Here is a 25734-nt window from a genome sequence, read left to right as displayed (position 1 = left end):
CCTCCATATGGAGGCATCACTGCAATACCCTGAGAGCTGCTGGAAGCGATTGCGATCGCTTCCAGCACTCTCTTAGACAACTGACGTACCAGGTACGTCTATTGTCATTAACTGTAAGTTAATGCATGACGTACCTGGTACGTCAGTTGTCATTAAGGGGTTAATCTTCTAAAACAATTGTCTATTACATTAATTCTAAACTTAAAGGGACATGAAACTCACATTTTTCTTTCATGATTCATAAAGAGCATACAATCTTAAGGGGACAGTCAACTTGATAAGTGTTAGTGTTCAAAAAAATAGATAATCCCTTTATTACCCATTCCCCAGTTTTGCATAACCAACACTGTTATATTATTACACTTTTTACCTCTGTGATTACCTTGTATCTAAGCCTCTGCAGACTGTCCCCGTATCTCAGTGCTTTTTACAAAATTGTATTTTAGCCAATTATTGCTGACTCACAAATAACTCCACTGTTGTTAGCACAATGGTATCTATATGACACACATGAACTAACACTGTCTGGCTGTGAAAACCTATTAAAACGCAATGAGATAAGAGGTGGCCTGCAGGAGTTTAGAAACAGGCAGATATATAGAGGTTATACAGTATTTTAATATAACAATGTTGGTTGTGCAATGCTGGGTAATGGGTAGTAAAAGAGTTATCTATCTTTTCAAACAATACAAAAATCAAGCAGACTATCCCTTTAAACAACTTTCTGTTCCCATTTTCTGCATTCTATTAGCATACTTTGTTGAATGAGCAGCAATTAACTACTGAGAGAGAGATGAACATATTGAGTGAGCCAATGACAAGATGCATTTATGTGCAGCCTCCAATCAGCAGCTAACTACCAATAGGGCATTGCTTCTCTGGGCCTACCTAGGTATGTTTTTCAACAATGTATACCATGAGAACGAGGCACATTATATCATAGAAGTAAATAGAAAAGTTGTTTAAAATTGCATGCTTTATCTGAATCATGAAGGTTTAATTTTATCTTTACTGTCCATTTAAATAGCACGCTCTTTCATTAACTTTTTTTTACACAATCCTTCCTTTCATAATTCCAACCTCATAATCATCTCCTTCAGTTTTAGAGCTGCTATTTTTACAGGCTGCATCACACTTACCCAGACAATATGTTGTACACTGTAGACATCACTTTCACCCATGTACACTCGAATAGCTCTTAGGGTGAAGCCGTACTTCTTTCCAGATCGCTGGATGGTGATAGGGGAACGGAGGCTGCTCACTGCTGGGGTGTAGTCACGGCTGGGAGAGGAGTCCCGTGAAGATGGGTTAGATGAGAGAGACCGTGGGGACATGGGACTCACCAAGGGAGAGCTACTGTGCTGTTCAACTGAGGGAAAGAGAAACAACTCTTATTACAATGATGTCGATATCTAAATATATATATATTTTACTACATATACAGCTCTAAATAAATAAAAAGACCACTGCTAAATTATCAGTTTCTACGGTTTTGCTATTTATAGGAATGTGTTAGAGTAAAATAAACATTTGTGTTTTATTTTATAAACTACGAATAACATTTCTCCCAAATTACAAATAAAAATATTGTCATTTAGAGCATTTATTTGCAGAAAATGACAACTGGTCAAAATAACAAAAAGATGCAGTGTTTTCAGACCTCGAATAATGCAAAGTAAACAAGTTTATATTCATTTTAAACAACACAATATAATGAAAACAAAAATGTTAATGTTACTCAAACACCTATAAATATTAAAACCAAATAAACTAATATTTTTTTCCAGTAAAGATTGTGTAATATTGTCATGTCAGGGCCAATAAATATAGTGGAATTGAATAATGAACAAATGCATAATAAGAAGACAATGTAAAATCACTTAGGCCCTGATATATCCTTATTCCTCCCCTTTTCTTAGAAAATTCAGTGAGTTCTGTCCCTGTGAAGTCAGCACTATTGGGGCGATTTATCATCGGTCTGTCCGACAGACATCGATGAATGCCGACAGTATACGGTGTCTGCATTTATCATTGCACACGCAGTTCACCAGAACTGCTTGTGCAATGCCGCCCCCTGCAGATTTGCGGTCAATCGGCCGCTAGCAGGGGTGTCAATCAGCCCGATCGTATAGGATCGGGAGTGGATTGCAGACCGCAACCTCAGAGGCAGCTGACCAGTTATGAAGCAGCGGTCTTTAGACCACTGCTTCATAACTGCTGTTTCCGGTGAGCCCCTATATTCGGCCCCTATAATCTCTCCATGCTAGAGAAAGTTTGATTATCTTGCCCATAGAAAGTAGTGATGCTCTCTAGGAAACTGAAGCTGACCGTTTCTCAGTTTTAATTTAAATAAAAGACATGCAAAGTGCAATCTAATTTATAAAAGATACACATAAATATACAAAGTATGAACCTAATTTGTTAAAGTTACACAGAAACTGTGAAGGCATAATATGCATTTGTAAAATCACAATCCTAAATACACTACTGTATACAAAATAAACTACAAAATAAAAAGTGCAAAGTTAAAATGTAATAAAATGTAATCTGAAGTGTAAAGTGATATTAAACAGAAAGCATAAAATGTAAATGCAGCAGAACTTTCATGCTATGGAGTGCTATATTGCACTGAGCTTGTCTCTAATTCACATACAGAAATGCAGGGGCCGCCCCTTGAAGAAGCAAAGCAAAATCTGCCTTTTGAACATTTCACTAGTCATCTCGCAGTGCTAGAAGATCATTTTTAGAATATCTCACCTGAGCAGAGAGGTATATCACAGGGCCTTAGTCTGAATTTCTGATGAGCAGTATTTCTTTTTCTGATAAATTTCAGTTAGTTCAATTTTCCTTCCGCCTGTATTGTGTGATAGCCATCGACCAATCATAAAATGCACATACGTATATACTGTGTATTCTTGCACATGCTCAGTAGGATCTGGTGCCTCACAAAGTGTGCAGTTAAAAATATTATGTACATTTTGATAATAGAACTGAATAGAAAAGTTGTTTACATAAGTGTGCTCTATCTGAATTATGAATTTTAATCCTGACTTTAGCGCTCCTATATCAGTCATATATCAGTCAGAATATGCAGTGAAAAAAGGTGTTTATGGTTGTGCCAAATAATGGGTCATAGATTAATACTGTTCAGTCATTCATTATTCACAAAAGCATTATTTTAATGCATGTACTGGGGATTGCATGCTGTGCCAATATACCTTCAAGGTTTTCATATAAAGCAGCTCCACAGAAAAGAAAAACAATGTCTAGTCTGGCAGAGCTAACAAACTCAGCTGTACTGCTAATACCCTAGAAATGTAGCTCAAAAGTTATGATAACTAACTTCAGGGCCATCTCAAAGGCCACAATGGGAGTTTGATTATATGCAATTCATTACAATGCAATCATTACACAAATAAAAGTTGCATCAGTTTTATTTACTATAAATTAGAGTCCTGTCTGCCAGATTGTCTTGGCTGGGTAAAACAACCCCCAATTCTTTTTGGTTACATAGGATGCATCGCAGGCCTTTGTCCCAATTCATCAAAAAGAATTGCTTTCAAAGTAATCTTAGAAAGATCACTTCAAAAGACACACTACCTGGAAATGTGTAATAAAATTTCCTATCAGATCACTAGACTTCCTTATAAGAAGAAGAGAGCCTAGCAGAATGAGCCAAGTGACAAATTTTGTGGAAGGGTGACCATTCACAATTCAATGCAAATTGTTAGCTTCTGTGTTGGATAAACATCTGTGCTGGCTAACAGAGAGACATGTTTAACCCTATGAGTGCTGAAAGCATAGAATGTCTTAAGGATTTAAAATGTCTCAAAATTAATAAAAACATTATTTCTTTCATTTCAGACCTGCATCTGGTGTTTCGTGCATTCAAAATGTATTCGAAATATGAAATATACTGCATTCCTATTGAGATACAATACAATGCCAGACATCTAAGGGACAAATTGGGATATATGCTGAATTTAATAAGTAGCTATACAGTCAATTTAAAATGTCAAATTTTAATAACCTATTTCTTTATATTTTTCAGACATCTAATAAGTACATAGATAATTGGTGCTTTAAATAATACCATATGTTTTATACACTCAACAAGAAATATACAGATATGAAATATTAATCTATATGGGATAGTAATACAATATAGATATAATTATATGAAAATTACATCTGATTGCTGACCTCAAGGTATGCATGTGAAATTAAGATGATAACTGAGAAAGTAATTGAATCCATGATTAAGGAATTATAATCCCTTTAAATCATTTCATAGAAAATATGATTTTTAAACGCATTTTAATATATTATAAGTGGAATATTTTCACGTTTGGTCTTAAAATGATCAGAGAAAATGGCACTGTGCGGACCATATATGAAACATATGATTTATTAATACAAGAGCTTATAGTCTGTTGGATAAACATTTTAGTAATATTTGATGGTAAAACTGCATTCCTGGTTGTCTGCTGCCACCTATAGATCAGAAATGGTATTACAGCCAAAAGGCATTTGGCTGCTCAGGAAGGCATTTCCCAAAATAACCTATGAGATGTTCAGATCCAAGGGCGAATCAGAGACAAGCTCCGCAAGGGTGAATCAGAGACAAGCTCCGAAGGGCCTATCATATCGTTTCAACGATGATTAGAATAATAAAGGGAGGGGATTATCACGTGATATAACCTCAATGCAAGAGGATACAAGGCTGGCTGACTATTTGCTGAACTTTTGACTGATAATTTTGCTGCTTTGGAACACAGTCACTATAAGCAAAACTGGGTTACCTTTTATTATCCATATTGCAATACCCTTATTTATATGAGGTGAAACAAGAAGTTCTGGAAGCTGAAATATTGATTTGGTTATTTTTGGTGAAGTATACGTGATTGATAAATATATATATAATATTTAAATCAAAGGTATTTGGTAACTATAACTAGATTGCAGTTAGTAATTTTAAAAGGGCACTTTGTATTTTAGCTTGCATTCATAATCCTGTGTAGTTTAAAACTAGTCTTTTGTTTGCCAAGTAATTTATAATTACAGCCATATAAATATATTTTAGAATTTGTCTTAATTGTAGATAATTAAGAATTTATTTCAGCTCAGATAAATTGGCATAGGAGTTGGTTGTTTGCACAAATAATATATATAATTTCTGATGTTTTAAATTAGAGTTATATAGGATAAATTGTAGGCTAAGTAGTTTAATTGTGCTGGTCTGAAAGTTAGTGGCCCATACTTTGGTATTTCATTATGGTGATGTAATGCAATTCAATTGTAAATAAGGTTAATTCTAAAGGTACATTTGGTTTGCTTTGTAAAGAATATTGTAACAGTTTAAGCTTGTATAGTTTGATTCATATCTGGTTGTCTATAAATATAATTCAAGGTGTTTATAAATTTAACTAATATAAAGAATTTAGGAATTTATATTAATTTTAATTGTTTCATATATGCATTTTATTGGGGGTTTGTTTTAAAGAATAATTATTAAATATATTGTATTATTACTCAGCCATATACTGACAATCTGTTTGGAAGTCGGAGTGCAGATACTTTGGGACTTTGCTAATATATATATATATATATATATATATATATATATATATATATATACAGGGAGTGCAGAATTATTAGGCAAATGAGTATTTTGACCACATCATCCTCTTTATGCATGTTGTCTTACTCCAAGCTGTATAGGCTCGAAAGCCTACTACCAATTAAGCATATTAGGTGATGTGCATCTCTGTAATGAGAAGGGGTGTGGTCTAATGACATCAACACCCTATATCAGGTGTGCATAATTATTAGGCAACTTCCTTTCCTTTGGCAAAATGGGTCAAAAGAAGGACTTGACAGGCTCAGAAAAGTGAAAAATAGTGAGATATCTTGCAGAGGGATGCAGCACTCTTAAAATTGCAAAGCTTCTGAAGCGTGATCATCGAACAATCAAGCGTTTCATTCAAAATAGTCAACAGGGTCGCAAGAAGCATGTGGAAAAACCAAGGCGCAAAATAACTGCCCATGAACTGAGAAAAGTCAAGCGTGCAGCTGCCAAGATGCCACTTGCCACCAGTTTGGCCATATTTCAGAGCTGCAACATCACTGGAGTGCCCAAAAGCACAAGGTGTGCAATACTCAGAGACATGGCCAAGGTAAGAAAGGCTGAAAGACGACCACCACTGAACAAGACACACAAGCTGAAACGTCAAGACTGGGCCAAGAAATATCTCAAGACTGATTTTTCTAAGGTTTTATGGACTGATGAAATGAGAGTGAGTCTTGATGGGCCAGATGGATGGGCCCATGGCTGGATTGGTAAAGGGCAGAGAGCTCCAGTCCGACTCAGACGCCAGCAAGGTGGAGGTGGAGTACTGGTTTGGGCTGGTATCATCAAAGATGAGCTTGTGGGGCCTTTTCGGGTTGAGGATGGAGTCAAGCTCAACTCCCAGTCCTGCTGCCAGTTTCTGGAAGACACCTTCTTCAAGCAGTGGTACAGGAAGAAGTCTGCATCCTTCAAGAAAAACATGATTTTCATGCAGGACAATGCTCCATCACACGCGTCCAAGTACTCCACAGCGTGGCTGGCAAGAAAGGGTATAAAAGAAGAAAATCTAATGACATGGCCTCCTTGTTCACCTGATCTGAACCCCATTGAGAACCTGTGGTCCATCATCAAATGTGAGATTTACAAGGAGGGAAAACAGTACACCTCTCTGAACAGTGTCTGGGAGGCTGTGGTTGCTGCTGCACGCAATGTTGATGGTGAACAGATCAAAACACTGACAGAATCCATGGATGGCAGGCTTTTGAGTGTCCTTGCAAAGAAAGGTGGCTATATTGGTCACTGACTTGTTTTTGTTTTGTTTTTGAATGTCAGAAATGTATATTTGTGAATGTTGAGATGTTATATTGGTTTCACTGGTAAAAATAAATAATTGAAATGGGTATATATTTGTTTTTTGTTAAGTTGCCTAATAATTATGCACAGTAATAGTCACCTGCACACACAGATATCCCCTTAAAATAGCTATAACTAAAAACAAACTAAAAACTACTTCCAAAACTATTCAGCTTTGATATTAATGAGTTTTTCGGGTTCATTGAGAACATGGTTGTTGTTCAATAATAAAATTAATCCTCAAAAATACAACTTGCCTAATAATTCTGCACTCCCTGTATATATATATATATATATATATATATATATATATAATGTCAGCTGTGTATTGCTGATACAGCGATTCCATCCAATCACTCAATCACTCTGATCTGAGCCCCCTGGATATGTATGGTTATCCTTAGAATGACGCCTGTCTGTATATGTTTATTCACGCTGATAGTATGTACACAATAAGATTTTTTAGTGGAACAGTGGAGACCAGCTGCCATGTCGCCGCCTGATGATGTCAGCCAGTGGGAGTGGCGCTTCTAGTTGCGGCTCAATTTTGGAACACTTGAGTAAGTTTAAAAGGCACGGTGGAGGTAAGTAAGTGGTTGTTATTTTTTGATGTCTGACGAAGGGGGTAACACCCCCCGAAACGTTACAACTAATAAAGGTAACGATTTTGACATCCTGGCAAGTGCATCCTTCTTCTTCTGCCTATATATATACTGTATATATATATATATATTTTTTTTTATTTTTTTTTTTTTTTATTCATATATTTATTTATGTATTCTAACTTTAAATATACATTTAAACGGGCATTAACCCTTTAAGGACACAGCTTTCAGTTTGCTCAATTGTTTTATGACGGAAAAATTCCGTCATATGTCCTTAAGAGGTTAAACACTAAATAAATGCTAGATAGAATGATGCATTCAAAGAAAAGATTAGTCTGAGAATAACATGTATATGTATTTCTTAAAGTTTTATTAGCTGTTTAAATATTGACAAAATAAGTGTAAAGTTTACTGTCTATAAAACAATGGGAGCTGCCATGTTGTAACTTAGGTTACCTTCTCTGCTGTTGCCAATTAGAGACAGTCATAAATAGGTCTCTAGATTGTGCAGCCAATGGCTGTGTGGAATATAACAGTGTTCTGCATTTCCATTTCTAACAGGAACTGAAAAGCTTACAATTTCAGAATGGAATTACAGGAAAAGTGGACAAAATAAATAATGAAAGTATATTGCAGATTGTTTTATATGTGTGGTTTTTCATTTTTGATTACCATCTCAAAGTGTTTAATGTGCCTTTAATAAATTTTGTCTACGTCATATTTTTATTAATATGCATTAATATTACATTTTTGATCAATTTATTAGATTTATATAAATATTTTTACTAATTGGATTACATATTTGCCAATATATATATAATATTAGTGCTATTATAAAATGTATTTGTGCATTAAAATTTAATTTTATCGATTTATAGATGTTTGTGATTTATTTTATGTAATTATGTAATTTTAACTGTTCTATATATGCTTTGTACTTTAAAAGCTTCCCCAGCAACAGTAATAAGATACAGTTGCTACATTGCTCTGTGCTTCCTAAAGAATATATATGTTATTGCTATAGCATGGCTGCTGCATGCCCTTTTTGGCTTGAGCATGATTGAAACATTGTTGCAGAACTGTTTCTACCGGTATTAAGTCCCCCATAAGATTTAGGTCCTGGAAGAACTCTACAACAGTACTGTGATCAGGGCCGCCATCAGGGGGTGACAGGGGTGACTCCTGTCAGGGACCCAATGGGCTAGGGGGGCCCCATGAGGCAAGAAGTAAAAAAACAAAAAACCCACCAGTGGGTACTACAGCAGAGTGCTAATTGAGCATGGGAAATGTTATTACAAGGAGTAAAGTATTAGCATTTGAGAGGATTTCTGAGTGTGCACTAAACCACTATGCACAGTGTGAGACAGACTTGGCACTTTGTTTGTAGAGTGTGTGCCTGAGTCAGATGGCTGATCACTTTCATTTGCAGAGGAGGTAGGAATTACTTAGCAAATGTTTTTTATTTCTTTGTGCAATTTAAGATTGTAACTTCAGTGTGGTAGTAGTTGTATGGTGGGGCCAGGGGTCCATAAAAACAGAATTTATGTTTACCTGATAAATTACTTTCTCCAACGGTGTGTCCGGTCCACGGCGTCATCCTTACTTGTGGGATATTCTCTTCCCCAACAGGAAATGGCAAAGAGCCCAGCAAAGCTGGTCACATGATCCCTCCTAGGCTCCGCCTACCCCAGTCATTCGACCGACGTTAAGGAGGAATATTTGCATAGGAGAAACCATATGTTACCGTGGTGACTGTAGTTAAAGAAAATAAATTATCAGACCTGATTAAAAAAACCAGGGCGGGCCGTGGACCGGACACACCGTTGGAGAAAGTAATTTATCAGGTAAACATAAATTCTGTTTTCTCCAACATAGGTGTGTCCGGTCCACGGCGTCATCCTTACTTGTGGGAACCAATACCAAAGCTTTAGGACACGGATGAAGGGAGGGAGTAAATCAGGTCACCTAAATGGAAGGCACCACGGCTTGCAAAACCTTTCTCCCAAAAATAGCCTCAGAAGAAGCAAAAGTATCAAATTTGTAAAATTTAGAAAAAGTGTGCAGTGAAGACCAAGTCGCTGCCTTACATATCTGATCAACAGAAGCCTCGTTCTTGAAGGCCCATGTGGAAGCCACAGCCCTAGTGGAGTGAGCTGTGATTCTTTCAGGAGGCTGCCGTCCGGCAGTCTCATAAGCCAATCGGATAATGCTTTTAATCCAGAAGGAGAGAGAGGTAGAAGTTGCTTTTTGACCTCTCCGTTTACCAGAATAAACAACAAACAACGACAAAGTTTGTCTGAAATCCTTAGTAGCTGCTAAGTAAAATTTGAGAGCACGAACTACATCCAAGTTGTGCAACAAACGTTCCTTCTTTGAAACTGGATTAGGACACAAAGAAGGCACAACTATCTCCTGGTTAATGATTTTGTTAGAAACAACTTTTGGAAGAAAACCAGGTTTAGTACGCAAAACCACCTTATCTGCATGGAACACCAGATAAGGAGAAGAACACTGCAGAGCAGATAATTCTGAAACTCTTCTAGCAGAAGAAATTGCAACCAAAAACAAAACTTTCCAAGATAATAACTTAATATCAACGGAATGTAAGGGTTCAAACGGAACCCCCTGAAGAACTGAAAGAACTAGGTTGAGACTCCAAGGAGGAGTCAAAATTTTGTAAACAGGCTTGATTCTAACCAGAGCCTGAACAAAGGCTAGAACATCTGGCACAGCTGCCAGCTTTTTGTGAAGTAACACAGACAAGGCAGAAATCTGTCCCATCAAGGAACTTGCAGATAATCCTTTTTCCAATCCTTCTCGAAGGAAGGATAGACTCTTAGGAATCTTAACCTTGTCCCAAGGGAATCCTGCAGATTCACACCAACAGATATACCAAATTATGTGGTAATTTTTCTGGTTACAGGCTTTCAGGCCTGAACAAGAGTATTAATAACAGAATCTGAGAACCCTCGCTTTGATAAGATCAAGCGTTCAATCTCCAAGCAGTCAGCTGGAGTGGGTCGAACGGACCTAGAACAAGAAGGTCTCGTCTCAAAGGTAGCTTCCATGGTGGAGCCGATGACATATTCACCAGATCTGCATACCAAGTCCTGCGTGGCCACGCAGGAGCTATCAAAATCACCGACGCCCTCTCCTGATTGATCCTGGCTACCAGCCTGGGGATGAGAGGAAACGGCGGGAACACATAAGCTAGTTTGAAGGTCCAAGGTGCTACTAGTGCATCCACTAGAGCCGCCTTGGGATCCCTGGATCTGTACCCGTAGTAAGGAACTCTGAAGTTCTGACGAGAGGCCATCAGATCCATGTCTGGAATGCCCCACGGTTGAGTGACTTGGGCAAAGATTTCCGGATGGAGTTCCCACTCCCCCGGATGCAATGTCTGACGACTCAGAAAATCCGCTTCCCAATTTTCCACTCCTGGGATGTGGATAGCAGACAGGTGGCAGGAGTGAGACTCCGCCCATAGAATGATTTTGGTCACTTCTTCCATCGCTAGGGAACTCCAGAATATTTATTGGTAGAAGAGATTCTACCCGAGACCAAAGACCCTGAGCTTTCAGGGATCCCCAGACCGCGCCCCAGCCCATCAGACTGGCGTCGGTCGTGACAATGACCCACTCTGGTCTGCGGAAGGTCATCCCTTGTGACAGGTTGTCCAGGGACAGCCACCAACGGAATGAGTCTCTGGTCCTCTGATTTACTTGTATCTTCGGAGACAAGTCTGAATAGTCCCCATTCCACTGACTGAGCATGAACAGTTGCAATGGTCTTAGATGAATGCGCACAAAAGGAACTATGTCCATTGCCGCTACCATCAAACCTATCACTTCCATGCACTGCGCTATGGAAGGAAGAGGAACGGAATGAAGTATCCGACAAGAGTCTAGAAGTTTTGTTTTTCTGGCTTCTGTCAGAAAAATCCTCATTTCTAAGGAGTCTATTATAGTTCCCAAGAAGGGAACCCTCGTTGACGGAGATAGAGAACTCTTTTCCACGTTCACTTTCCATCCGTGAGATCTGAGAAAGGCCAGGACAATGTCCGTGTGAGCCTTTACTTGAGGAAGGGACGACGCTCGAATCAGAATGTCGTCCAAGTAAGGTACTACAGCAATGCCCCTTGGTCTTAGCACCGCCAGAAGGGACCCTAGTACCTATGAGAAAATCCTAGGAGCAGTGGCTAATCCGAAAGAAAACGCCACGAACTGGAAATGCTTGTCCAGGAATGCAAACCTTAGGAACCGATGATGTTCCTTGTGGATAGGAATATGTAGATACGCATCCTTGAAATCCACCTTGGTCATGAATTGACCTTCCTGGATGGAAGGAAGAAGTGTTCGAATGGTTTCCATCTTGAACGATGGAACCTTGAGAAACTTGTTCAAGATCTTGAGATCTAAGATTGGTCTGAACGTTCCCTCTTTTTTGGGAACTATGAACAGATTGGAGTAGAACCCCATCCCTTGTTCTCCTAATGGAACAGGATGAATCACTCCCATTTTTAGCAGGTCTTCTACCCAATGTAAGAATGCCTGTCTTCTTATGTGGTCTGAAGACAACTGAGACCTGTGGGACCTCCCCCTTGGAGGAAGCCCCTTGAACTCCAGAGAATAACCTTGGGAGACTATTTCTAGCGCCCAAGGATCCAGAACATCTCTTGCCCCAGCCTGAGCGAAGAGAGAGAGTCTGCCCCCCACCAGATCCGGTCCCGGATCGGGGGCCCGCATTTCATGCTGTCTTGGTAGCAGTGGCAGGTTTCCTGGCCTGCTTTCCTTTGTTCCAGCCTTGCATAGGTCTCCAGGCTGGATTGGCTTGAGAAGTATTACCTTCCTGCTTAGAGGACGTAGCCCTTGGGGCTGATCCGTTTCTGCGAAAGGGACGAAACTTAGGTTTATTTTTGGTCTTGAAAGGACCTATCCTGAGGAAGGGCGTGGCCCTTGCCCCCAGTGATATCAGAGATAATCTCTTTCAAGTCAGGGCCAAAGAGTGTTTTCCCCTTGAAAGGAATGTCAAGCAATTTGTTCTTGGAAGACGCATCCGCTGCCCAAGATTTTAACCAAAGCGCTCTGCGCCACAATAGCAAACCCAGAATTTTTTCGCCGCTAACCTAGCCAATTGCAAGGTGGCGTCTAGGGTGAAAGAATTAGCCAATTTAAGAGCACGAATTCTGTCCATAATCTCCTCATAAGAAGAAGAATTACTAATAATCGCCTTTCCTAGCTCATAAAACTAGAAACACGCGGCTGCAGTGACAGGGACAATGCATGCAATTGGTTGTAGAAGGGAACCTTGCTGAACAAACATCTTTAGCAGACCTTCTAATTTTTTATCCATAGGATCTTGGAAAGCACAACTATCTTCTATGGGTATAGTGGCGCGCTTGTGTAGAGTAGAAACCGCCCCCTCGACCTTGGGGACTGTCTGCCATCAGTCCTTTCTGGGGTCGACTATAGGAAAACAATTTTATAAATATGGGGGGAGGTACTAAAGGTATACCGGGCCTGTCCCATTCTTACTAACAATGTACGCCACCCGCTTGGATATAGGAAAAGCTTCGGGGGGCCCCGGGGCCTCTAAGAACTTTTCCATTTTACATAGTGGTTCTGGAATGACCAGATAATCACAATCATCCAAATTGGATAACACCTCCTTAAGCAGAGCGCGGAGATGTTCCAACTTAAATTTAAAAGTAATCACATCAGGTTCAGCTTGTTGAGAAATGTTTCCTGAATCTGAAATTTCTCCCTCAGACAAAACCTCCCTGGCCCCCTCAGACTGGTGTAGGGGCCCTTCAGAAACCATATCATCAGCGTTCTCATGCTCTACAGAATTTTCTAAAACAGAGCAGTCGCGCTTTCGCTGATAAGTGGGCATATTGGCTAAAATGTTTTTGATAGAATTATCCATTACAGCCGTTAAATGTTGCATAGTAAGGAGTATTGGCGCACTAGATGTACTAGGGGCCTCCTGTATGGGCAAGACTGGTGTAGACGAAGGAGGGGATGATGCAGTACCATGCTTACTCCCCTCACTTGAGGAATCATCTTGGGCATCATTTTTACTAAATTTTTTTATGACATAAAATACATATAGTTAAATGAGAAGGAACCTTGGTTTCCCCACAGTCAGAACACAATCTATCTGGTAGTTCAGACATGTTAAACAGGCATAAACTTGATAACAAAGCACAAAAAACGTTTTAAAATAAAACCGTTACTGTCACTTTAAATTTTAAACTAAACACACTTTATTACTGCAATTGCGAAAAAGTATGAAGGAATTGTTCAAAATTCACCAAAATTTCACCACAGTGTCATAAAGCCTTAAAAGTATTGCACACCAAATTTGGAAGCTTTAACCCTTAAAATAACGGAACCGGAGCCGTTTTTATATTTAACCCCTTTACAGTCCCTGGAATCTGCTTTGCTGAGACCCAACCAAGCCCAAAGGGGAATACGATACCAAATGATGCCTTCAGAAAGACTTTTCTATGTATCAGAGCTCCACACACATGCAGCTGCATGCCATTGTTCTCAAAAACAAGTGCGCCATACCGGCGCGAAAATGAGGCTCTGACAATGATTAGGGAAAGTCCCTAAAGAATAAGGTGTCTAAAACAGTGCCTGCCGATATAATCTTATCAAAATACCCAGATTAAATGATTCCTCAAGGCTAAATATGTGTTAATAATGAATCGATTTAGCCCAGAAAAAGTCTACAGTCTTAATAAGCCCTTGTGAAGCCCTTATTTACTATCTTAATAAACATGGCTTACCGGATCCCATAGGGAAAATGACAGCTTCCAGCATTACATCGTCTTGTTAGAATGTGTCATACCTCAAGCAGTAAGAGACTGCACACTGTTCCCCCAACTGAAGTTAATTGCTCTCAACAGTCCTGTGTGGAACAGCCATGGATTTTAGTTACGGTGCTAAAATCATTTTCCTCATACAAACAGAAATCTTCATCTCTTTTCTGTTTCTGAGTAAATAGTACATACCAGCACTATTTTAAAATAACAAACTCTTGATTGAATAATAAAAACTACAGTTAAACACTAAAAAACTCTAAGCCATCTCCGTGGAGATGTTGCCTGTACAACGGCAAAGAGAATGACTGGGGTAGGCGGAGCCTAGGAGGGATCATGTGACCAGCTTTGCTGGGCTCTTTGCCATTTCCTGTTGGGGAAGAGAATATCCCACAAGTAAGGATGACGCCGTGGACCGGACACACCTATGTTGGAGAAAACACATTTTTTTTAGCAGCAGTGTATTTATGATTATTTGACAATGCTGTAGAAATTCTATATTTAAAACCATGCAGAAATGTTTCCTCCTCAATACACAAATTATATATATTATATTCCAGATTACTGCCCCTTTATGCAAGGACTTTTCAGATACAAGGAGGCATTTTATCTAAGATTTTTACATCTGCATAACATGTTATACTCTCAGACTAAGATTGCTCAGTGTTGGAAATGAGACAGGTTAACTTAAAACTGTTAAGAAAAAACAACAAGGAAGAGGCGCCAATGGTGCAGATCAATGGAGATTCTTATAGTGTACCAATAGTATATGAACACAGGGTACTCACAATCGGTGAAGGCATTCAATTATGCCAGTAGGAACAGGCTGGATTTCAACAGCAATCCAGATGGCTGAGCATGGAGGCAGCTCTCTACCGGTATCCCACTGGAGGAAATCTAAAAGTGCAAGCAAAGGATAGAGGCGCCAATGGTGCAGATCAATGATGGTTCAGTAGCAATAATAGCCAAAGGTGCACAGGGTACTCACATGTTTTGGAGGCAATCACTTATGCCCATAGAGACAGGCTGGATTTTACAGCAATCCAGCTAGCTGATCCAAAGTGAGATGGCAGATTCGTGGGTGTCAGAGTGTTAACACTCTAAAGTAGCATAGCAAAAAAGGTACCATACATAACACTAGGAGTGGGTTTGTATAAAAGTAGGTTTATTAAAACATATAAAAAAGTATACCACTCATCTCAGTGTTAAAAATGTATATAATACATAAGGAATACATGCGACGCGTTTCTCAGATATACTGTTTCCTCAGGCATGTTTCTAAACAAATCTTTACCTCCTTATATAGGGCTATGCTACTGAAAGTACACCCACATCCCACCCCCAGCACTTATCAGGTGTCAGACCAATAAGAGACCATCATTTTCGATGATACCACCCCTTTTGCAATATAATAAATTAATTCTCTGTAGGGGATATAATTACCTATAATATAAGTAAATAAACTTAATTCTTCTTATATTATGTATTTATATATTGATATTTCACAAAGACATGGCACTTTTATAATGAGCATTTGACAGTTTAAAGTGTTCGTAATTTCTATAATCTAATTGGATTTCCTAGCCATCAGTCATGATGTATTGGGGCAGTTCATAATGAGGGCTCAGTGGTACGTCTATTTGGCCGTCCATCAAAAATGTTTGCGCGCTAAATCACCTACGACCATTCTAAATAATCCTACGCTGTCACTCAGAATGAAAGCTTCCAATTAAAACACTGACACGGGGCGTGCCTCTATTTCTGCTGTTACAGGCTGTATGCCATAATTAACGCTCATTGGTGTCTTGGGGAGTGTATTGATTGGTCCCGGATGATAGTAAACAATGCCTCCCATTGGTCCTACCTACGGAAGTCATGTAGGAGAAGATACCACTATTGGTCCATGGTAATGATAACAATGGAACAAACAACCCCATTGGTCAATCCCCGGGTAGTAATAATAACATTGCTGCGCAAATAAAGTGTTTGTTTCAATGAGATCGCTATCAAAGGTGACACAGTGCAAAACCAATGCTATTGGTGGCATAATAGGAATAAACAATTATTATTGTATAATGAGAATAGTGATTATTTAAGTAGTGCATGTAAATAAAAAATTGCGTTAATAAGAACGTCATTTTCTAGGGGATATATGTGTGAAAACCATAATATAAAATAGCAAGAGTGAAATAAGTTTGCTCAAGTTTATTAAAACTTGTTAGATATTTTTTATTATATGTATCATTTTACGCCCTATATTTTAGATAAGGGAGTCCTTATTAGCACCGTAACGTATATACATATCACTTATTTAGTTAGATTGTCTATCTCCTATTCAGGAGAAAATATCCACTGGCACTTTTTCACTTATTATAAAATCACAATTCTAATTCTACTTCACACTATATATATGTAATTTAGAAATCCACAGAAGGATAAGGTAATAGGTTTTTACAATGATTACTTTAGTATATCATACTTAAATTAGCACTTTGTTTTATCCAAATATATATATCCCATACAGCATTATTCATTCTATCTTCATCCAGCACAATTCACCAGTCCTTAATTTGTATATATATTTCATTTTCATATATATACCTTCCGTGTATATACACTTCACATTTATAATATACCTCTTACATAGTAAGAATATTGTGGTGTTTGCACCTCTTCTGAGCAAACTTATTTCACTCTTGCTATTTTATATTATGGTTTTCACACATATATCCCCTAGAAAATGACGTTCTTATTAACGCAATTTTTTATTTACATGCACTACTTAAATAATCACTATTCTCATTATACAATAATAATTGTTTATTCCTATTATGCCACCAATAGCATTGGTTTTTCACTGTGTCACCTTTGATAGCGATCGCATTGAAACAAACACTTTATTTGCGCAGCAATGTTATTATTACTACCCGGGGATTGACCAATGGGGTTGTTTGTTCCATTGTTATCATTACCATGGACCAATAGTGGTATCTTCTCCTACATGACTTCCGTAGGTAGGACCAATGGGAGGCATTGTTTACTATCATCCGGGACCAATCAATACACTCCCCAAGACACCAATGAGCGTTAATTACGGCATACAGCCTGTAACAGCAGAAATAGAGGCACGCCCCGTGTCAGTGTTTTGATTGGAAGCTTTCATTCTGAGTGACAGCGTAGGATTATTTAGAATGGCCATAGGTGATTTAGCGCGCAAACATTTTTGATTGACGGCCAAATAGACGTACCACCGAGCCCTCACTATGAACTGCCCCAATACATCATGACTGATGGCTAGGAAATCCAATTAGATTATAGAAATTACGAACACTTTAAACTGTAAAATGCTCATTATAAAAGTGCCATGTCTTTGTGAAATATCAATATATAAATACATAATATAAGAAGAATTAAGTTTATTTACTTATATTATAGGTAATTATATCCCCTACAGAGAATTAATTTATTATATTGCAACAGGGGTGGTGTCATCGCAAATGATGGTCTCTGATTGGTCTGACACCTGATAAGTGCTGGGGGTGGGATGTGGGTGTACTTTCAGTAGCATAGCCCTATATAAGGAGGTAAAGATTTGTTTAGAAACATGCCTGAGGAAACAGTATATCTGAGAAACGCGTCGCATGTATTCCTTATGTATTATATACATTTTTAACACTGAGATGAGTGGTATACTTTTTTATATGTTTTAATAAACCTACTTTTATACAAACCCACTCCTAGTGTTATGTATGGTACCTTTTTTGCTATGCTACTTTAGAGTGTTAACACTCTAACACCCACGAATCTGCCATCTCACTTTGGATCAGCTAGCTGGATTGCTGTAAAATCCAGCCTGTCTCTATGGGCATAAGTGATTGCCTCCAAAACATGTGAGTACCCTGTGCACCTTTGGCTATTATTGCTACTGAACCATCATTGATCTGCACCATTGGCGCCTCTATCCTTTGCTTGCACTTTTAACTTAAAACTGTTCAGTTTACTCTACAGCCGACTTAATTTTGAAATGCACACCAACAAGCTTAAATCCTGCATTTAACCAGATCTAACAGATCTAATGGTACGAGTACCACAGCTTATGGTTCCACCAAGACCATATAGAGTACAGCATTTTCAAAATCCACAAGTACAGCTGACAGATGGGAACATTTGTACTCTATATTTGAAGTGGTGCTCTTGGTTGGGGAAAATGGGGAAAATATCAAACAAACATATGTCAACCTTTTAGAAGTACTTTTCTTCATCTAGCCATCTACCCAGATCATTAATGTACAATTTTGAATTCACAGAATTATTTTTGTTTGCACATTTACAAATATGATTCTTTAAAAAGTGAACTCTTAATTTCTGCATTTTTTATCATGCATGTCACACACTGTTGATTTAGGGGATGCAAGGTGCATAAATGTTTCCTCCTGTGAGTGTTTCTGTGGGTGTATGTGTTTATGTCTTTGTGCTTTGGTTTGTGTCTATATAAGTGTGTATGTATTTTTTTTCTGTTGGTATCTCTGTGAGGGTGGGTGTGTATGTCTTTGTGCATTTTCTGTGGATGTCTGTGAGAGTGTGTGCATATGTTTTTGAGCTTTTTCTATGGGTGTCTCTGTGAGGGTGGGCGTGTGTTTGTCTTTGTGTATTTTCTCTGGATGCCTCTGTGAGGGTGGGTGTGTATGTCTGTGTTTTCTGTGGATGTCTCTGTGAGGGTGTGTGTGTGTGTGTGTGTATGTATGTGTGTTTTCTGTGGATGTCTCTGTGAGGGTGTGTATTTTCTGTGGGTGTCTCTGTGAGGTTGTGTATGTCTTTGTGTGTTTTCTGTGGATGTCTCAGTGAGGGTGTGTATGTATGTCTTTATGTGTTTTCTGTGGGTGTCTCTCTGTGTGTGTATGTCTTTGTGTGTTTTCTGAGGCTGTCTCTGTTGGTGTTTCCTTGGGTGTATGTGCAAGTTTGAGTTTGTGTGTGGGTGTCCATTGTATGTTCCTTTTTAGGACATTTTGACCTTACTACTGATTATTCACATCTTTCTACAGACTTTGAGACTTATGAGACCTTTCCGGAAGTCACCAATCTACCATTTAACCTTTAAATTATTGTTTAGGCAGTTCAGGGCCCTTCCTTTCAGCCACTGTAAAGCTGTTGTCATCATTTAGTTGGCATCTTCCTTTGCAAAAAGATAATCAGAACTCAATATTTTGTTTTCTAAATCTCCTTTTTTTTACAAAACTGTAGTTTACCTCATTACTTGTCAGGGCAATGTAAACAACAAGTGCTAAGTGTCTGTTTGGGTGTCTGTGTCTGAGTTTCTTTGCGTGTTTGCTAGAGTGTCTGTATGTGAATCCTTATGTGTGAGTGTGTGTTTGTGTGTGTTTCAGTGTATGTTTCTACCTTTACAACATTTCCAAGTTTAAATAGACAATTAAGAATAAAGTGCATATACGTTTTAGTCACTTGGTCAAAAATTGCACATGTCCAAGGAGGGGGGGGGGGGGCCTGATCAATGGTTAAGTCAGGGGCCCCAAAATTTCTAGTGGCGGCCCTGACTGTGATCACCAACTCTTCAGGGCATACACAGTAAAAACAGAATTTATGCTTACCTGATAAATTTCTCTCTTGCGATGTATCGAGTCCACGGATTCATCCTTACTTGTGGGATATTCTCCTTCCTAACAGGAAGTGGCAAAGAGAGCACCCACAGCAGAGCTGTCTATATAGCTCCTCCCTTAGCTCCACCCCCCAGTCATTCGACCGAAGGCTAGGAAGAAAAAGGAGAAACTATAGGGTGTAGAGGTGACTGAAGTTTTAATAAAGAAAAATATACTACCTGTCTTAAATAGACAGGGCGGGCCGTGGACTCGATACATCGCAAGAGAAAGACATTTATCAGGTAAGCATAAATTCTGTTTTCTCTTGCAAGATGTATCGAGTCCACGGATTCATCCTTACTTGTGGGATACCAATACCAAAGCTTTAGGACACGGATGAAGGGAGGGACAAGACAGGTACCTTAAAGGGAAGGCACCACTGTTTGTAGAACCTTTCTCCCAAAAATAGCCTCCGAAGAAGCAAAAGTATCGAATTTGGAAAATTTGGAAAAAGTATGAAGCGAAGACCAAGTCGCCGCCTTAGAAATCTGTTCAACAGAAGCCTCATTTTTAAAAGCCCATGTGGAAGCCACTGCTCTAGTAGAATGAGCAGTAATCCTTTCAGGAGGCTGCTGGCCAGCAGTCTCATAAGCCAAACGGATGATGCTTTTCAGCCAGAAAGAAAGAGAGGTAGCCGTAGCCTTTTGGCCTCTCCACTTGCTAGAATAAACAACAAACAATGAAGATGTTTGACGGAAATCTTTAGTTGCTTATAAGTAGAACTTTAAAGCACGAACCACAGCAAGATTGTGCAACAGACGTTCCTTCTTTGAAGAAGGATTAGGACATAGCGAAGGAACAACAATTTCCTGATTGATATTCCTATTAGAAACAACCTTAGGAAGAAATCCAGGTTTGGTACGCAAAACCACCTTATCTGCATGGAAAACAAGATAAGGTGAGTCACACTGTAAAGCAGATAACTCAGAAACTCTTCGAGCCGAAGAGATAGCTACTAAAAACATAACTTTCCAAGATAGAAGCTTAATATCAATGGAATGCATAGGTTCAAACGGAACCCCTTGAAGAACTTTAAGAACTAAGATTAGGCTCCATGGTGGAGCAACAGATTTGAATACAGGCTTGATTCTGACTAAAGCCTGACTAAACGCTTGAAGGTCAGGGACATCTGCCAGACGCTTGTGTAAAAGAATAGACAAAGCAGAAATCTGTCCTTTTAAGGAGCTAGCTGATAATCCCTTCTCCAATCCTTCTTGGAGAAAAGACAATATTCTAGGAATCCTAATCTTACTCCATGAGTAACCCTTGGATTCACACCAAAAAATATATTTGCGCCAAATCTTATGATAGATTTTCCTGGTGACAGGCTTTCTAGCTTGAATCAGGGTATCAATGACCGACTCAGAGAAACCATGCTTTGATAAAATCAGGCGTTCAATCTCCAAGCAGTCAGACGCAGAGAAATTAGATTTGGATGCTTGAATGGACCTTGGATTAGAAGGTCCTGCCTCATTGGCAGAGTCCAAGGTGGAACAGATGACATGTCCACTAGGTCTGCATACCAAGTCCTGTGTGGCCACGCAGGTGCTATCAGAATCACCGAAGCTATCTCCTGCTTGATTCTGGCAACCAGACGTGGGAGGAGAGGAAACGGTGGAAATACATAGGCCAGATTGAAGGACCAAGGCACTGCTTGAGCATCTATCAGTACCGCCTGAGGATCCCGGGACCTGGACCCGTAACAAGGAAGCTTGGCGTTCTGACGGGACGCCATCAGATCCAATTCTGGTGTGCCCCATAGCTGAAGCAGCTGGGCAAATACTTCCGGATGGAGCTCCCACTCCCCCGGATGAAAAGTCTGACGACTTAGGAAATCCGCCTCCAGTTCTCTACCCCTGGGATATGGATTGCTGAAAGATGGCAAGAGTGAGTCTCCGCCCATCGGATTATTTTAGATACTTCCATCATCGCTAGACGACTCCGTGTTCCTCCTTGGTGATTGACATAAGCCACAGTCGTGATGTTGTCCAACTGAAATCTGATGAATTTGGCCACAGCTAGCTGAGGCCACGCCTGAAGCGCATTGAATATCGCTCTCAGTTCTAGAATGTTCCTGTGCTTTCATGGAGTTCCAGACTGCACCCCAGCCTAGCAGGCTGGCATCTGTCGTTACAATTATCCACTCTGGCCTGCGGAAACCCATTCCCTGAGCCAGGTGGTCCTGAGACAACCACCAGAGAAGAGAATCTCTGGTCTCCTGATCCAGATGTATTTGCAGAGATAAATCTGCATAATCCCCATTCCACTGTTTGAGCATGCACAGTTGCAGTGGTCTGAGGTGTAGGCGGGCAAAAGGAACTATGTCCATTGCTGCTACCATGAGTCCGATTACCTCCATACACTGAGCCATTGATGGCCAAGGAATGGAATGAAGAGCTCGGCAAGTGGTTAAGAGTTTTGATTTTCTGACCTTCGTCAGAAATATTTTCATTTCTACCGAATCTATCAGAGTCCCTAGGAAGGAAACTCTTGTGAGAGGGAGGAGAGAAGTCTTTTTTATGTTCAACTTCCACCCGTGAGATCTCAGAAAAGCTAACCCAATGTCCGTGTGAGACTAGGCTAACTGGAAAGTCGACGCCTGAATTAAGATGTCGTCTAGATAAGGCGCCAATACTATGACCCGCGGTCTTAGAACCGCCAAAAGGGACCCTAGCAGCTTTGTGATAATCCTGGGAGCCATGGCCAACCCGAAGGGAAGGGCCACAAACTGGTAATGCCTGTCCAGAAAGGCGAATCTGAGGAATTGATGATGACCTCTGTATTTGTTTAGAATTTTGAGATCCAAGATTGGTCTGAAAGTTCCCTCTTTTTTGGGAACCACAAACAGGTTTGAGTAAAAACCTAGCCCTTGTTCCGCTTTTGGAACTGGGCGGATCACTCACATGGTATGTAGGTCTTCTACACAGTGTAAGAACGCCTCTCTCTTCGTCTGGTTTGCAGACAATTGAGAAACGTGAAATCTCCCCCTTGGTAGGGAGTCTTTGAAGTCCAGATGATATCCCTGGGACAAAATGTCTAACGCCCAGGAATCGTGAACATCTCTTGCCCAAGCCTGAGCGAAGAGAGTCTGTCCCCTACTAGATCCGGTCCCGGATCGGGGGCTACCCCTTCATGCTTTCTTGGAAGCAGCAGCAGGCTTCTTGGCCTGTTTACCCTTGTTCCAAGTCTGGTTAGGTCTCCAGACTGACTTGGATAGGGAAATATTCCCCTCTTGCTTTGCAGCAGGGGAAGCTGAAGCGGGACCACCCTTGAAGTTCCGAAAGGAACGAAAATTATTTTGTTTGCTCCTCATTTAATTTTTTTATCCTGAGGGAGGGTGTGGCCTTTCCGTCCAGTGATGTCTGAAATAATCTCTTTCAGTTCAGGCCCAAATAGGGTCTTTCCTTTGAAAGGGATGTTCAAAAGTTTAGATTTTGATGACACATCAGCAGACCAGGACTTAAGCCATAACTTCCTGCGTGCTAAAATGGCAAAACCTGAATTCTTTGCCGCTAATTTAGCCAGTTGGAAAGCGGCATCTGTAATGAAAGAATTATCCAACTTAAAGGCCTTAATTCTATCCATAATATCCTCTAATGGAGTCTCCATCTGAAGAGCCTCTTCTAGAGCCTCGAACCAGAAAGCAGCTGCAGTAGTTACAGGAACAATACACGCAATAGGTTGGAGAAGAAAACCCTGATGAACAAAAAATTTCTTTAGGAGACCCTATAATTTTTTATCCATAGGATCTTTGAAAGCACAACTGTCTTCGATAGGTATAGTTGTACGCTTAGCGAGAGTAGAAACAGCTCCCTCTACCTTAGGAACTGTCTGCCACGAGTCCCGCATGGTGTCAGATATGGGAAACATTTTCTTAAAAACAGGAGGAGGAGCGAACAGAATACCTGGTCTATCCCACTCCTTAGTAACAATATTCACAATCCTCTTAGGGACTGGAAAAACATCAGTGTAAACAGGAACCTCTAAAGATTTGTCCATTTTACACAATTTCTCTGGGACCACTATAGGGTCACAATCATCCAGAGTCGCTAATACCTCCCTGAGCAACAAGCGGAGGTGTTCAAGCTTAAATTTAAAGGCCGTCATATCAGAATCTGTCTGAGGGAGCGTCTTTCCTGAATCAGAAATCTCTCCCTCAGATAGCAAATCCCTTACCCCTACTTCAGAACATTGTGAGGGTATATCGGATACGGCTACTAAAGCGTCAGAAGGCTCAGCAGTTGTTCTTAACCCAGAGCTGTCACGCTTTCCTTGTAAACCAGGCAGTTTAGATAAAACCGCTGTGAGGGATGTATTCATAACTGTGGCTATGTCTTGTAAAGTAAATGAAGTCGACGCACTAGAGGTACTTGGCGTCACTTGTGTGGGCGTTACTGGTTGTGACACTTGGGGAGAGCTAGATGGCAAACCCTCAATTGCTTCTGTCTGAGAATCATCTATTGCTATATTTTTAAGTGCTATAATATGCTCTTTATAATTTATAGACATATCAGTGCAAGTGGGACACATTCTAAGAGGGGGTTCCACAATGGCTTCTAAACATATTGAACAAGGATTTTCGTTGGCGTCAGACATGTTAAACAGGCTAGTAGTGAAACAAGCAAGCTTGGAAAACACTTTATTCAAAGTAAATAATACTTAGAAAAAAACGGTACTGTGCCTTTAAGAGATAAAAGAGATGCACAAACTCTGCAAAACAGTGTAACAAAGCAGTAAACTTAACAAAATTTTTACAGTAGAATCACAAAGCCTTAGTAAGATTACACAGCCAGCCAAATAAACGATTAACCCCTTAATGTAAAAACCGGATTGACAAAACGTCAAAAACCGGCATAAAAACGTTCAGCACCTTGCCACAGTTCTGCTGTGGTGCCTACCTGCCCTTTAGGAAAGATTTGTGGGGAAAAAACTTCTTTTAGGCCCTCAAACACAGCAGAACCCTCTGGAGAAGCAGCTGGATGTCTTCAGAGTAAACGAAACTGCGCAACTGAGGCGCGAAAATAGGCCCCTCCCACCTCACTCGATGTTAGTTGGGCCTAAAAGAAACACACCAAAGTGTTTCTAAACTAGCCATGTGGGTTAATAACACTTAAATAAGCCACAAAGTCCCCTTAAAGTCCCCTAAAAAACATTAAGATTTCAATAAAAAAACGTTTTTCCCATAAGTGTCACCAGTAACCAATGAGCCCTTTATGCAAGCTGGGATTCTCTATTAAGTGTCTGAATACAGCTTACCCTTCCCTCATGGGGATATTGTCAGCCTTTTCTAGAATTATCACAGTCTGTCTAGAAAAAAATTGACTGAACATACCTCAATGCAGCTTAGCATGCAAAACGTTCCCCCAACTGAAGCTTTCCTGTACTCCTCAGTCTCTGTGGGAACCATAGTGGATCTTAGTTACAAAGTGCTAAGATCATCATAATCCTTGCAGAAATCTTCATCCCTTTTCTGCCAAAGAGTGAATAGTACACACCGGTACCATTTAAAATAACAAACTTTTGCTTGAGAAAATAAAAACCAACATTTTTGTCAGCACACTCACTTTACCCTTCCAAGTACTTAGAGTAGGCAAAGAGAATGACTGGGGGTGGAGCTAAGGGAGGAGCTATATAGACAGCTCTGCTGTGGGTGCTCTCTTTGCCACTTCCTGTTAGGAAGGAGAATATCCCACAAGTAAGGATGAATCCGTGGACTCGATACATCTT

The 25734-nt window shown here is 39.8% G+C and overlaps 1 protein-coding gene across 1 annotated transcript in view; it reads right to left on the bottom strand.

Annotated features, from left to right (window-relative positions):
* MAST1 (microtubule associated serine/threonine kinase 1) overlaps positions 1 to 25734 on the bottom strand; it is a 124150-nt gene that overhangs the window by 8555 nt on the left and 89861 nt on the right. Inside the window, exon 22 of the mRNA XM_053719395.1 lies at positions 1140 to 1369. Coding sequence (XP_053575370.1) covers positions 1140 to 1369 — 230 coding nt within the window. The remainder of the gene's footprint in view (positions 1 to 1139; positions 1370 to 25734) is intronic.

This window comes from Bombina bombina, chromosome 6 (assembly GCF_027579735.1).
Source record: "Bombina bombina isolate aBomBom1 chromosome 6, aBomBom1.pri, whole genome shotgun sequence".
Taxonomy (NCBI): domain Eukaryota; kingdom Metazoa; phylum Chordata; class Amphibia; order Anura; family Bombinatoridae; genus Bombina; species Bombina bombina.
This window is presented reverse-complemented; position numbering and strand designations above follow the sequence as displayed.